Source organism: Sebastes fasciatus, chromosome 21, assembly GCF_043250625.1.
Source record: "Sebastes fasciatus isolate fSebFas1 chromosome 21, fSebFas1.pri, whole genome shotgun sequence".
Classification (NCBI taxonomy): Eukaryota; Metazoa; Chordata; class Actinopteri; order Perciformes; family Sebastidae; genus Sebastes; species Sebastes fasciatus.
The window spans coordinates 21,738,801-21,752,894 of record NC_133815.1 but is presented as its reverse complement, the minus strand read 5'-3'; the positions used below and the strand labels follow the sequence as shown (position 1 = coordinate 21,752,894).

The following is a 14,094-nucleotide window of genomic DNA, read 5'->3' as shown; positions in this document are numbered from 1 at the left end:
GTGCATAGACTCACAATCTGAATTCCACTGTCTGCATTCCACGGTTCAGTAATCTACACTATTGTATATTGCCCTTCCTCCTTTGCACTTGGTCCAATTTTGCTTTTGACCGGTCGGCGGTGAGTGTTCAGCTCTGATATTTAGCTCACTTTAGGATTACACTGCATCTTTAGATAATGTTTGGCGTTATTGTGTTTCTGGTTTAACATAAATCAAATATATCCAAAAGGGAAAACTAGAGCTTTGAATATCAAGTCGGTGTTTACTACAAAGGTATGGCTCATTTCCCCTTGATGGTTGCTGTTTCCATTACTCAAGCTGAAAACATATCAGTTCATGGAGAATTATTCCCCTGCTTTATTCTCTATATAATTTTTGAAAAGACTGAATTATTAAATGCACACATTTTCCCAGGAGTGTCTGTGCTTGAAAGGCAGCATTGGATCCAAATTTAGAAGAATCATGCAAATGTGAATGCACACACATACACCCACCTACCCAGCAATGTTTTCTTCTTATTTAGTAACGCTATTATTTCCCATTTCCTGCACTACACTGATCTGTCTTCTTGCTTTAAAAAAAGTCTTGAAAACAACAAAAAATACCTAGCGTCCCGCTGTATTTCTCCTCTCAAACTGCTGCTTCCTTCTCGCTTTTTCTCATCTTTATGAAATGGGATACAGCTCCCGCTCATTTGTCCAGCATCTTTTGCCAAAGATCTCTGAAACAGAGTGCAGCGGGTCCCTTAGGACCGTCTAGAAGAGAGGAGAGCTGAGCCATGAGCAGCTGTGTTCTCCTAGCCAGAACTTTGGGGAGAGCTCAGAGCCGGTAATGGCCATGCTGTGTTGTGCAGCTTGTTAGGAGATAGACACACAATAGATGTACTACAGATGATTGGAGCCTATATTCATTATAGAGAGTGAAGTGCTGAAGAGAATGCAGTGCTTCTGTTGTGCAAATTATTGCCTGGAAATTAAATCTGGCTTCTTAATGTTGAAGTTGCACTATACAGTGCTATTAACATGAAATGATTTTGCATATTGGCAAGCCCAAATGGAAGTCAAAACTAAAATATCTTCTTTTTAGCATGTGGTGATGAAGAGGTTCAGGTGATGGAGCACTTACTTGTAGGCTTGTAAGTAACATCTCAGTCATTATAAACAACAAGATATGAGATGGTGAAAGTCAGTTTTTGCATATTCACAGGTCTGCTTTATGACTCTAAAATTGCTTATATGTATTATGGTATGTACACATTGAAATGGCTATAGCTCCTGAACCACCCTGACTCTTAACAGGTACTTGTCAGAAAGAAAACCTTTCAGAGTTTCTCAGGAAACCCTCAAAATGGTCTTTTTAGCGTAAATCATCAGACACACTGGAGCTAAAAGTACCAAAAAACAGCCGCCTTAAATTTGACCAATTGTAGCAGAAAGTATGATAATTATATACTGTTTTAAAATAGTCATATCTCTGAAAATAGTTGATACTGCACAACCAAATATTATTCTGTCATCCCCCTCTCTCACGTTCCAAACAGCAGTGAATGCTTAACTGAGGCAAATTACTTATTAACACTTGAATAAGAATAATTTCTAAAAAACTAAATATAAAGTATTAAATTATTCATTTTTAAAAAATACATAAAAGTGGAGGTATATTAATTCTCAGGTGAATATTATTTAATTCAGTTTCAGGTGGATATCACCTGAACTTCAGGTAGCGATGGTAATTCAAGCCATTCCTTTCATCCCTCTCCTCCTCTGAGGGACAAGCACAGCTCTTTATAGGGAGTGCATATTGTTTCTATCACTGTCATATTCTGTCCAATAATAAACAGTAGCCTCATGAAAGTAAACACAGAGGGACAATGATGAATATAACATTAATAAAGGCTTATAATAATGAAACAAACACATACATAAAGGGACTTTCTCAATGTCCAATTAGTGTTGAGGAATTTCAACATAGGCCTATTGTTCTCTAAGAAAAAGCAACACTACCGGAGTTATTTGTGCCAATAATTGTTGTACTATGAGGATGTTTCAGGTGGCTTTATTCACCCCCAGAAAAACCTAATTAAAGATGACCTATCATGCTTATTTTCAGGTGTTTGTTTGTTTGTTTGTTTGAGGGCGTGCCAAACTAGCCGCTAGGCAGGTATTATACAAATCTGTTACTTGGTGACATCGCCACGTTACAGAAGAAAAGGCGGGACTTCAAGCAAGGCGTTTCATGCAGTTTAGGAGCAGGCCAGAGTTACCAAGTCCGCTTATTATAAGCGACTTTGGGCTTAATACATTATAAATATTGGTAGTCGCGGGTTGTGTTTTTTTGGTCGTTTCTAAAGTGTAGTTGCTTATTTGGGTTCGCTCCTCCTGTCTCTCTCTGACGATTCGAAGGCAGTTTGCCGAAATTGTAAGATTGATATACAAGCACATCAGGCCGATCTGTTTCAACATGTTAGAACTGAAAAACACACCAAAAAAACAGCACCATTCTCTTTAATGAGGCTTACTGACATTGGCTTCACAGTCTCTGCAAAAATACAAAAATGAAACGAAATGCAAAAAATTAAAGGGACTGTTTGTAACTTCTTACACGTATAAATCAATCCGGGTCGGTGTCCCATGCGCGCTTGCGTGTGGCTACGCTGTTCAGACTCGGACACCAACACAAACTACACAGAAGCACCAAAACCGCAAGCGTTTTCCTACACACTGCAGGAGAGTTGGTAGCTCTGAGAATATCTAGTAAATATACAGTGGACGATTGTGCAGAAATAAATGCTGCAGCTCCTCCAGACCAACAGAGGTCTTGTGAAGCGACGGGGCTCCACAGCGAGAAACGTTATCGTTGAAGCAGGAAAAGCCAACACTAGGATCAGCAGTGATTCATGGAGAGACCTTCATCTGGTCAGCTAACATTACTGCCAAGCAGCTGAAATATAGAGTGATATTGTGGTTTTAGCTGACGTGTGTCGCCTCACTGTTTTGAGCGATGCTCATTCATGAATATGTAAAGCAAGCAAGCCAAGCCCGACACTGACTTTCGTTGACTTAACGGCCACAGGTGTCGCTGTTAACAAGCAATGCTGATTCTTACAAACAGTCCCTTTAAACTAAATGTTCAACTTGTTAGTTGACAAGAAAAAATGTAAAGTTAAAAGCTAAAAGTCGCTTGGTTTGGGCTTTTCTTAAACTGAGATTGCAAGCTAGAGAAAGAAGAGAGAGGCGCTCGCCAAGGAGAAGCTATATTTACCATATCCCCCCCTGACAGTGAATGCAGCACTCCGACCTCTGCGTCATTGTCGTTTGATTGTGGGAGTTGTAGTCTATTTAACCAGATATCTCTCGTATTGTGTGCGGTGTGAAACTACAAGTCCCAGATTCCCACAATGCGGAAGGAAGTAGCGCAACAAAAACACAGTGAGGCTTGCAGCAGCAGCACCAAGAGAGAGCCGAGAAGATGTCTCATGTCCTTAAGAAAAGAAAACTGGATAAAACCCGACAGGAGCGACTGTACTTCGACAGCTACACCGATGTGACCATCCATGAGGAGATGATAGCGGACCAGGTGCGCACCAACGCGTACCGGATGGCCATACTCCGGAACAGCGAGTCCATACGGGGTAAAGTGGTGCTGGACGTCGGAGCCGGAACCGGCGTGCTGAGCATGTTCTGTGTTCAAGCCGGAGCGAAGAAGGTGTACGCCGTGGAGGCTTGTTCCATAGCGGAGCAGGCGGTGAGCATAGTGAAGCACAACGACATGGAGGACCGGATAGAGGTGATTAGAGGCACGGTGGAGACGGTGGACCTACCGGAGATGGTGGAGGTGATAGTGAGCGAGTGGATGGGCTACGCTCTGCTCCATGAGTCCATGCTCAACTCGGTGCTCTACGCCCGGGACAAGTGGCTGAAGCCCGGCGGTGTTATCCTGCCAAGCAAAGCCGAGCTGTACGTCGCTCCCATCAGCGACCCGGTGGTGGAGGACCGCTTAAACTTCTGGTACACTGTCAAAGACCAGTACGGTGTGGACATGTCCTGCATGTCCGATTTTGCCAGAAGGTGCATCATGAACTCGGACATCACGGTGAACTCGGTGACCGTGGAGGACGTGCTCTCACACCCGGCCCGCTTCGCAGAGCTCGACCTCTACTCGGTCACCGTGGAGGAGCTGCGGTCCGTGAAGGGGAAGTTCCGGTGCGAGTCGTTCGGCTGTGCGGCCGTGAACGCGTTTTGTGTCTACTTCACGGTCACCTTCCCGTGTCCTCCTGGGGACAAGCCGCAGCCGCAGCCGCAGTCCCCGGTGGTGCTGTCCACGTCCCCGTTCAAGCCGGAGACGCACTGGAAGCAGGCGGTGCTGTACCTCGACTCCCCGGTGGACGTGGTGCAAGACACGGTGGTTACCGGAGAGATCAGCATGTTCCCCTCGGAGCAGAGCGCCAGACATATATGTATTCATGTGGACTACACGATAGGAGAGCACAAGAGACAGTCCAAGACTTTCTCCATCCCTGACTGGAGCAGTGAAGCTCACTCATAGTCTTAATCACCATGAAAACACACTCAAAGGCCTAAAATCCCCTTGTGTTATTATGATCTGTCACAATGAATCCCAAACCTGCTCACTGTGAGGTCTGGAGGGAGTGGAGCAATGACTGTATTTGTGACCAGTGTGGTAAATAATCCAGATCTAAACATACATACATGCTCATACAAAGTTAGGTTTGGACCCATCTCTCTAGGTCAGAGGTCAGAGACCTGCAGCTCCGGAGCCACTTGCGGCTCTTTTTACTCCCTCTCCAGTGGCTCCCTGTGGATTTTTAAAAATGGAAATGAATAAATGTTTTTTGTTTACATTTTCATTTTTATTTATCATTGTTGTAGCTCTATGGTACAGCGATACGATGGAGTATTAGGGCCACATAGAGGGGGGAAATAAATCTGCGATTTTGAGAATAAAGTCATAATATTATGAGAATAAAGTCATATTTTGAGAATAAAGTCATAATATTATGAGAATAAAGTCATATTTTGAGAATAAAGTCATAATATTATGAGAATAAAGTCATATTTTGAGAATAAAGTCATAATATTATGAGAATAAAGTCATAATATTTTGAGAATAAAGTCATAATATTTTGAGAATAAAGTCATAATATTTTGAGAATAAAGTCATAATATTATGAGAATAAAGTCATAGGTTTAAGAGAAAAAAAGTATTATGAGAATAAATTCATCATATGAGAATAAAGTCATATTATGAAAATAAAGTCATAGGTTTAAGAGAAAAAAAGTAGTATGAGAATAAAGTCATAATATAAAATCGTAATTTTACGTGTTATTTTCTTTTTTCTCGTAAATTTGTGACTTAATTCTCGTTATATTACGACTTTTTTTCTCGTAAAGTTATGCCTTTTATTCTGGAAATCTCAGATGTTTTATCCCTCAATGTGGCCCTAATACTCCGTTGTACATTTGCTCTTGGGCCCTCACAGCATTAGACTTCTATACTATATACTTAAAATATATAGGCTGTGTTACCTTCATCACAATGCTCAAATGTTTTGTGGCTCCAGACAGATTTTTCTTTTTCTTTTTTTGAGCACACACAATGGTTACTACTAATCAGTGTGTCAACTGCAGTGCATGCTCTTATTTTGGAGTTGTGTTGTGCTCATGCTTGTTTTTACACCTAATAAATAATTTGACACCTAAATTAGAACAGAAAAAATGCATGTCCTCAACACCTTTTTTTAAATATTTTTTTTTATTAACCTCCCTCAACCAAATCAATATGTGTTTGTGAAAGCCAACACTGATATGTTTTGTAGTGCATATCTGTATATTCACTTTACAGCTTTTATGACCGATTTTTTGCAGTGGTTCTGAGTACAGATGTAACTAACCATTCATTTGGTCTATAAAATGTCATAACATAGAAAAAAAAAGTTTTAACGAACTAACAGCCCAAAACCCAAAGATTGTTGATTTACTATCACTAATACTGTACTTACTACTTTACTATTACAGACAGCAAATCCTTACAGTAGAAGCTGTAACTATAGTTCTGATTAAAACAGTCAAATTAGTTGCTGATTGATTTTCTGATTTGAATTAATTGACAAATCATTTCAGCTCTATTATTTAGGTTTTGACAGTTTTATTATTATCAGATTGGAAAATCATATGAAACAATATTCAACCATCAAAAGAAACTCTCCTCTTCACTAATGAATAGTTTTAGGTGGGTCTCTGTGGGGCATCTGAGGTTTTACAAATTGTTGAATAAATTCCACACCACGCTGCAGACATCTGATACTCTAATACATTTAATCATGCATGTTGTGTGGAATCTGATCAAAACGCTGCATTCAAATGAGGATTAGACTGATATATTGACTTGGACTGGCTGCAGTCAGGCAGGAGGTGTTTCACATTGGCTGGCTTTCAGTTTTTAATAACAAACTAAATTGGCTCATTATTTTTGGTTTAAAGCTAGCACACACACACACACACACACACACACACACACACACACACACTGTCATCTGTTGCCTGAAACCACTGACTTTAATTTGTCACTCGTCTTTTATTGATCAAAGAAATGTTATCTGGTCACTGATCAGTCATTGATTCACTTTGTATGCTCTTTAAGAGTCGGTGGACAATAAGTGGGTTTGGATTTTGGCGGGTGATATTGCAGGGAGTTTGATGAACTGACAACTGTGTTTCAAGGAGAATTGTTTACCAGTTCATTATTGAACAAATGGGAACTAGACTCTTAATAAACAGTTTGACTGTTTCATGTGTGACGAGTCCTGACTGAAAACATCGCAGCGAGCTACAGAAAGAAGCCTGAGCATGTGTCAACATCACTATTTAGTACAGCTTCATTCATACATCTAGAACTACTGGACACTGCAGGTTTAAACATCCATATTAAATGACTGCACTGAGAGTCATCTTTCAGGAGAACACATTAATTATTACTTAATTATTATATATTTTATATATAGGTTAATTATTACTTTAAAAAAAGCACAGTTTTTAGCATCTATATCTGTGAGATATAGTGTTTTAATTTCGGAACAAGATACCAATACATATATTTTTATGTGGCATTATTATAAATACTGATAGTGATTATAAAAATGTGTGAAATGTGAAGGGCCACCATGACAACTTTACTGCTAAATGAATATAAATACATTTAAACAAACAACAAAATATAAATATTATAAACTATTATAAGATTTCTACCTATTAAGTAAAAGTCATAACTGTAATGTTAGAAACATTTATGTAAAAAAAACAGTGACATTACATTAAAAGGAATGAATAGTACTCGTTATATTTATACGAATTAATATATTTTTTACATTAATATGATTAGCATTTCAGTATTGGCATTGACCTGCTAAACTCTACTGCTCTTTAGCAGTATTTCTAACTAAAATTGCTTGCTACTTTTTCCAACAATCGCTATTTCTGCATTATTATTTTATTTCTTTGAATATCGTGTTACTCCCAGGTCAACCCAAGGACAATGTGTTGATTAAACCTTTATGTAACTAAAGTAGACACTGTGGACTGTGCTGATTAAGTCTGCCTCAGTGTGCATTGAGTTCAAGCCATAAGATGTGAATGAGTCTTAAAGCCTGAAGCACATTTACTGCATTTTAATTATACAGCTGTTAATAAATACACATAGATCCCTGAAAACGTTAGATGATAATACATCTTTCACACCCCATCATCATTTGAAATATGGTGTTCATTTGTTTCCGTGTCATCAGTACTTGTGAAGCCACTATGTAATGAACACATTGGGAATTAATCACAAGCTATACAGTAGTGTAGTGTCTACAAATCAAGGGCATTGTCTGTCTGTTTGGGAAAGAGTGAACAATGGCTGAATCACATGTTGAACTGCAGACATCTAGCCTCTGGTTTCCACTTGGATGAACTATATTGCAAGATCTGAAGCTCAGGGAAAAAAAAAAAAAAACACCTCTAAAGATTGTGTGTGAATCAGCAGAAATCTGCCTTTTCAGGATGACATAAAACAAGCTGATTAACTATTAGTTATGGTCATAAAGAAGAGGGAAAAGGAAACTAAACTTATCCAAACCCCAAATCAAACCCTCTTGGAACAATCTGAAGTTCAAACCTGGCCTTCAGCTGGTTTTCTTGACCCTTATCTTTTTCTTAACGTGGACGATTCGACACTTTAACTCCATTAATCCTCCATCTGATACGATGGTGATGTTTGTGTGAGACGTTATAGTTCCATACTGAAACGTGAAGCAAAGACACTCAAAACATGGAGACATGCTCAAAAAGTTTTATGGGGGAAATCAATCATCACTGCCTCAACGCTGATGACTGATTGAAAAAAAAAAAAAGAAGCTGTTTAACTTTCGACAGGAGATCCTCAGTTACATAAGTATAAAGTGACAGCAGCTGCAACGGCACATGATAAACAGTACAGCTACAAAGTAGAAGTAGGAAGTTGTCAAGAGGAGAGCAGTTCTCTGTGAAGTCTCTCCTGTCACAGCACGCTGAAGACGAGTGTTTCTGTAGTGAGCTTCAGCTCCCTGTATGGAGCTAACGGACTAGACATTTAGTTACATATTGCTTCTCATGTAACTAGCAGGCATCACTCAAGCCTTCGGAGCACATTTTGTGTAAATCAAGTACTTTTGATGGTCAATAAAAGCACTGTGTGTTAGGACGTCTACGGAATACCAGATTTCAAATCTTCGCTTTGTGCGAGATGTAGGGTTGTCAAAGTTAACATGATAATAAAATGTTAATGCAAATTTGTTTTTATGCATTAAAGCAACTTACAACTTTTAGGTTGTAGGGGGCTTATTGGCATCATTTGAACCTAGAAGAAACCTAAGGAATCCATCGGTACCAACCATGTCATAGTAGCTCTTCGTAAAGGAGGCTAAATAACGCTCCAAACTTACGTTACATTTTGGTGAGGACAAACTGGCATGGCCATTTTCAAAGGGGTCCCTTGACCTCTGACCTCAAGGTATGTGAATGAAAAGGGGTTCTGCGGGTACCCACGAGCAGGGTCTGAAATTAGCACCTGCCAAATTCGGTAAATTGTTGGTGGTGGCAGATAAAATCATCAGGCCACCCGCCACTTTGGCAGGCAGGGAAAACACTAAGGACGTCCTGTCGTCCCAGGGCCGAAAATAAGATGATCGGAGAGGATGGAAATTAATTTTGGGACGAATTTGGGTCGAGAATAATATATATATATATGTATGTATAATATACTTTAATCAATAGTGATATATCATCATTTATTGGTCGATTTTTTTATTGTAATATTAATCTGAAGTAACTAAAGCTGTCAGATAAATGTAGTCTAGTGGAGTAAAAAGTACAATATTTCCTTCTGTAAAGTACCTCAAAATTGTACTCAAGTACAGTACTTGAGTAAATGTACTTAGTTATATTCCACCGCTGCTTTCGGTGTCATTGCAATAGATGTGATTGCTGGTAAAACTTGCAGTATCTAAAAAAATTCTTTTGGACATTTTAATGAAACTAAGTGTTCTAAAATCACGTTGAAGCATGTTTCATATCCAGAGCTGAGAGATGTTTTAGTCACAGCTGTTCTAAAGTGTGTAACAGATGTGTACTGACTCTTTCTTTCAAAAGTCAAGCAGTCAGAGTGACTTAAAGCCCTGGTTGTGACCACGTCTGACCAAGGTCAGATCCTTGTTGTCAGATGTCAAACAGGATTTTTCTCCTGGGTCATTGCTCTGTTGTGAAAGGGCTGTACAGTATGAGGTGGGTCTTTCAGTCTCATTGTTGCCCAAGAAGCACTTTGGTGTCAGAGAGGCAGAAATAAATGAAATTCTACACTTGCAGCTGGCTTAATGTGCACGTACAGTGGCTGAAATGTCTCCTTCTACAGGTGCCGGCAAAAAAAAAAAAACACCCGCAGACAGCACAAAGGAAGGTGTCCGGAGAATGGAAATGTCAAATGCAACGCAGGCGGCCACTGTTAAGCCCCGAATCACGCTCATGCATGCGTGGCCACTCTCGGCTGCTAAATGCTAAACTAATTGTGATCCATTCCTGCCTGGAATGGTTTGGAAACCATTAGAAACAAGTGTAGAAACTTGAAATGGGATTATTTGTCTTGTATCGCGCAGCAATTTAGGAGCCAATCAATAGACAATGTGCTTAATCTAACTGATTTCAAGACTCATCGTTCAATGCGGGACTGGCGAACGAGACCGAGAGACAGCACAGTCCTGGACTCGGTGGACTGGAGTCACAATATGTGTAGCTGTCTTTAGAGGCTGTGTTTCAACTTTTGGACTATGGAAGTCATGATTAGTGGGTAGAAATAAAGTGATGTGTTTAATTTACCGTAGAATCATATTTATTCTATCATGTTCTGGTTCTATTTGGAGCTTTACTGGATACAGATTGTGTCAGCCAAGCACTTTTCTTCCTTTTAGATTTGTTCAAACTCATTTAAATTGGACAGAAAACATCTTTGAACCACTTTAAATTAGAACACACATTTTCACTTTTTGCTCAAAGACCCTCCACATCCTTTTTTCCCGTTGATCCGTTTTGCAGCTCTTCCACTGTTGACTTGGCCAGCCTTTATGCCTGAGGTCTCGTTGGAACACCCAGTCTGAGGTCTTTGGCATTCTGCGGCAGCTTCTATTTATTGTTTCCTCTGCTGCTTTGATGCTGAGCACTTTGCATTATGCCTGAAGTTCAGTTTTGGTTTCATCCGACCACAAAATGAGACGACAGCGTCATATTTACGTACGTGTGTCTTTTAATAGACTGTTTCCCTTCTGTCAAAATCTCCTTCTCATATCCAAGGAAGTTCAGTCTGAGTGGTCCATGATCACAATCTTCCTGATCTACTTCCTGACATACAAAGTGCATTCTAAATTGGCAGGCGCTTGCCCTCCATTTTCAATCAGCATACAGCCACGCCCCCATATCTCTATATAACGAAATACAATTGCCTAGAGTTTTATCATGGAGAAAGCGGTGAAGTTGTAGCATGGCCCCTGAAGCAAAAAAAACTAAAGAATTTCACGACTGAACATTAGCTACTGTAAATATGCGCAATTTCATGGCACTAGAAATTGGTGTGAGTAGCTGATCATTATAGGCCAATTCAATAAAACAATGAAAAACTAGCTTTTCATACTGTATACAGTGTATGCCGTTGTAAGCTAGGTCTGGGACACTCACTTTTTATAGTTAGATATTTTAATGATGACAATAATTGATGGGGATGAAAGGGTGTCAATTTCATAGTTATTTAAAGGTATTATTGATAACATTGATAACATTCAGCTATTAGATATCTCATTCTCCCGTTCCATCGTATATTTACTTCACAACAAGTCATTGCCAGGCACTAAACGTCAATCTCACTCATTTATCCTTTTTTTCCTCCACGCTAACTGACGACACAGAGATACTACACGATACCAACATCGTTTTACTATTGGCTCACAAGCCTTGTTAGAAGTGAGAACCAAACATCAGATATCTTAACAAAACATTCATTTTGGACCCGCCAAAATTTCTAAAAAGATTAATTCACAATCATAATATTTATTTTTTTCAGGAAAAGCCATATTTTTAATCGGCACCGTTCTAAAGGCTCTTATTATTATTATTATTTTTTAAGTATTTGTCTACTTTATTTTTATTTATTATGCTATGCATTTAGTTGAAAGGTGTATGTTTACGTTTTAAGACAGCCGGGCCGGGCATCATTTGTGCGTGCACATGGTCCGAGGCAGTTCTAAATTTGTTCGTGGAGTACGAACAAATTCAGGTAGGAAACTATTGATGAATCCCAGATTTGTGCATAAAGCGTTCGTACACACAGTTTAAGCACAGATTTGTGCGCACACACTGTGAGTGAGGCCCAATGTTTCCATCATAAGTGACGTCTGCAGAACACTGTGAGAACGCAGGCCATTGGCTTTTATTTCATATTTTATGTACACAGCTGAGGAGGAACCAGCCCAAGGAGAGATTCATCTATAACAACCACTGAGAGCATCTAAGCACACACAGCGTTAGTCACTCAGCTGAAGCATACAAATACAATAGTGTACAATATAACCATAGCAGTAACAAAAGGCGAAGCACAGTAGTACACAGTGTCCAACGTGTGTAGACACTGTGCAGCTACATTCATATAGAGCAGAGCAGGAATGAAGAAGAGAGCTGCTAATAGGGTTTCGTCATTTACATACAGGTACATCCATGAAATTTAACCTCTGCATTTAACCCATCCTTAGGAACAGTGAGCTGTTGTAAAGCGCCCGGGGAGCAACTTGTGGTTCAGTGTCTCGCTCAAGGACACCTCGACATGCAGACAGTCGGAACCGGGGATCAAACCACCACAGCGGTTAGAGGATGACCCGCTCTACCCACTGAGCCACAGCCGCCCAGGAATGAAGTAACTCACTAAAGACGTAAGTGACAATGTAATACTCAAGTCACAAGTCCAAGAGATATAGTCAGCCTCTAGAAAGATGGGAACACAGAGTACAGCTCCTCACATCTGTGTTTTGTTGACCACAGCCGTTCAGCTTGTTTTACAAGCATCCCACCGTATTGCCCTGGAAATTAGAATATTTTGTTCAATGTCTGTCTTAACAGCACTACATTCACAAACTAGAATGGCACTCGGAGAGCACAGACCTCCGCTAAGGTGCCTGCCTTTAAAAACAGATCACAGCTCACAGCTGGCGGTACCGTGAGGTGGTCGGCTTGTTATTAACACGGTGTGTTTCCGTGTAACGTATCGGCGGATGCCTCTCTCATTCAGCAGCCTTGTTATGTCTGTATAACGTTACACTACATTGTCTCTCATCCCATCATCTACTGTTTTTTTCTTTCTCACCGTCGATGGCCAGCAGCTCCTGCACACACGTCCACACACGTATCTCTCTGCTCGAAGAAGGAGGCGGGGTCACGCGTCATCAACGCGTCATCAACGCGTCATCAGTTATGGTTGCGCATGTGTTATACCCTGTGGTCATAATGTTGTGGCTGATCAGAATCCGTAAAAGAATTCCTGAATCGGGATCATGATCCGGATTGCCACCAAAATCGAATGGATTGTTCATTGTGCCACACCTCACCCCTCCAAAGAAATTAATTAAAAATCCATCGCAAACTTTTGGAGTAATTCTGATAACAGACAAACAAATAAACAAAAAAAACAACGCCGGTGAAAACATAATAACAGCACTGACGTCACTGTAACACACCAACAACCTGACTATAGTAAAAAGTACATTATTGAGCTTTTTACTATATTACAAAAATGGAAATATGTAAACCAGTTCACACATCACTGGTGCCTTAAGGTGATGGATCTCAGAGTCTTTCACCTCCACATTCAATAACTCACTGTCTCCTTGCTCAAATCAAATAGTGCCCTCTGTGACAAGAGTTATGAATTATGTATTCTAAAGTTAAAATAGGAAACATGTAAATCTCCATAATGTATTTTTGGTTTGATTTGAGACCATTGTCAGTAGTGTTGGAAGCCCATTAAATTCCTGCAGTAATTTCTTCCTTTTGCTTTTTGTAGTGACCAGATTAAAGGGGAAATTTACAACCTTTTATTGACAGAGAAAGCTGGAAATCTGTTGTTCTTCCTGCATCCAGCGCCGTCATTTCATGTGACAAATTGTGCTTGAAGTGGAAAAAAATAAGTGCCAGTACTCCCCTGCGTGTTTATCGGCCGGTATCAGCAATCTCTTGTGACTTATTCCTATTTATTCATTATTTCTTTAAGCATGTTAAACTGTGTCAGTCATAATCAGCTGTGATGTTATTGCTATATTTTTTATTATACTTGGGCTATGTAACTTCTATAGTTGGCCTATAATACTCCAATAATATTCACACTGGAACATTATAGGGTTGTGGTGGTGTGTTTATTTATATATTCCTGTTATTTGTAGCCTATAGTAGAGTATTATTCAGTCTCAGTCAGGATGTTCCTACATATTATGCAGCAGGATAAAGAGACGCATTCTCGATGTCTACAGTG

At 39.8% G+C, this 14,094-nt stretch overlaps 2 protein-coding genes across 4 annotated transcripts in view; both read left to right on the top strand.

Annotated features, from left to right (window-relative positions):
- Window positions 1-14,094, top strand: part of ntng1a (netrin g1a) — a 327,372-nt gene that overhangs the window by 179,054 nt on the left and 134,224 nt on the right. For all 3 annotated transcript variants that reach the window (XM_074621569.1, XM_074621568.1, XM_074621565.1), the window contains exon 7: window positions 12,326-12,502. The gene's annotated coding sequence lies outside the window, so the exon portion shown is untranslated. The remainder of the gene's footprint in view (window positions 1-12,325; window positions 12,503-14,094) is intronic.
- On the top strand, window positions 3,316-4,935 carry prmt6 (protein arginine methyltransferase 6). Its single transcript, XM_074621780.1, has one exon. The coding sequence runs from the start codon at window positions 3,469-3,471 to the stop codon at window positions 4,543-4,545; it is 1,077 nt and encodes a 358-aa protein (XP_074477881.1). The 5' UTR covers window positions 3,316-3,468; the 3' UTR covers window positions 4,546-4,935.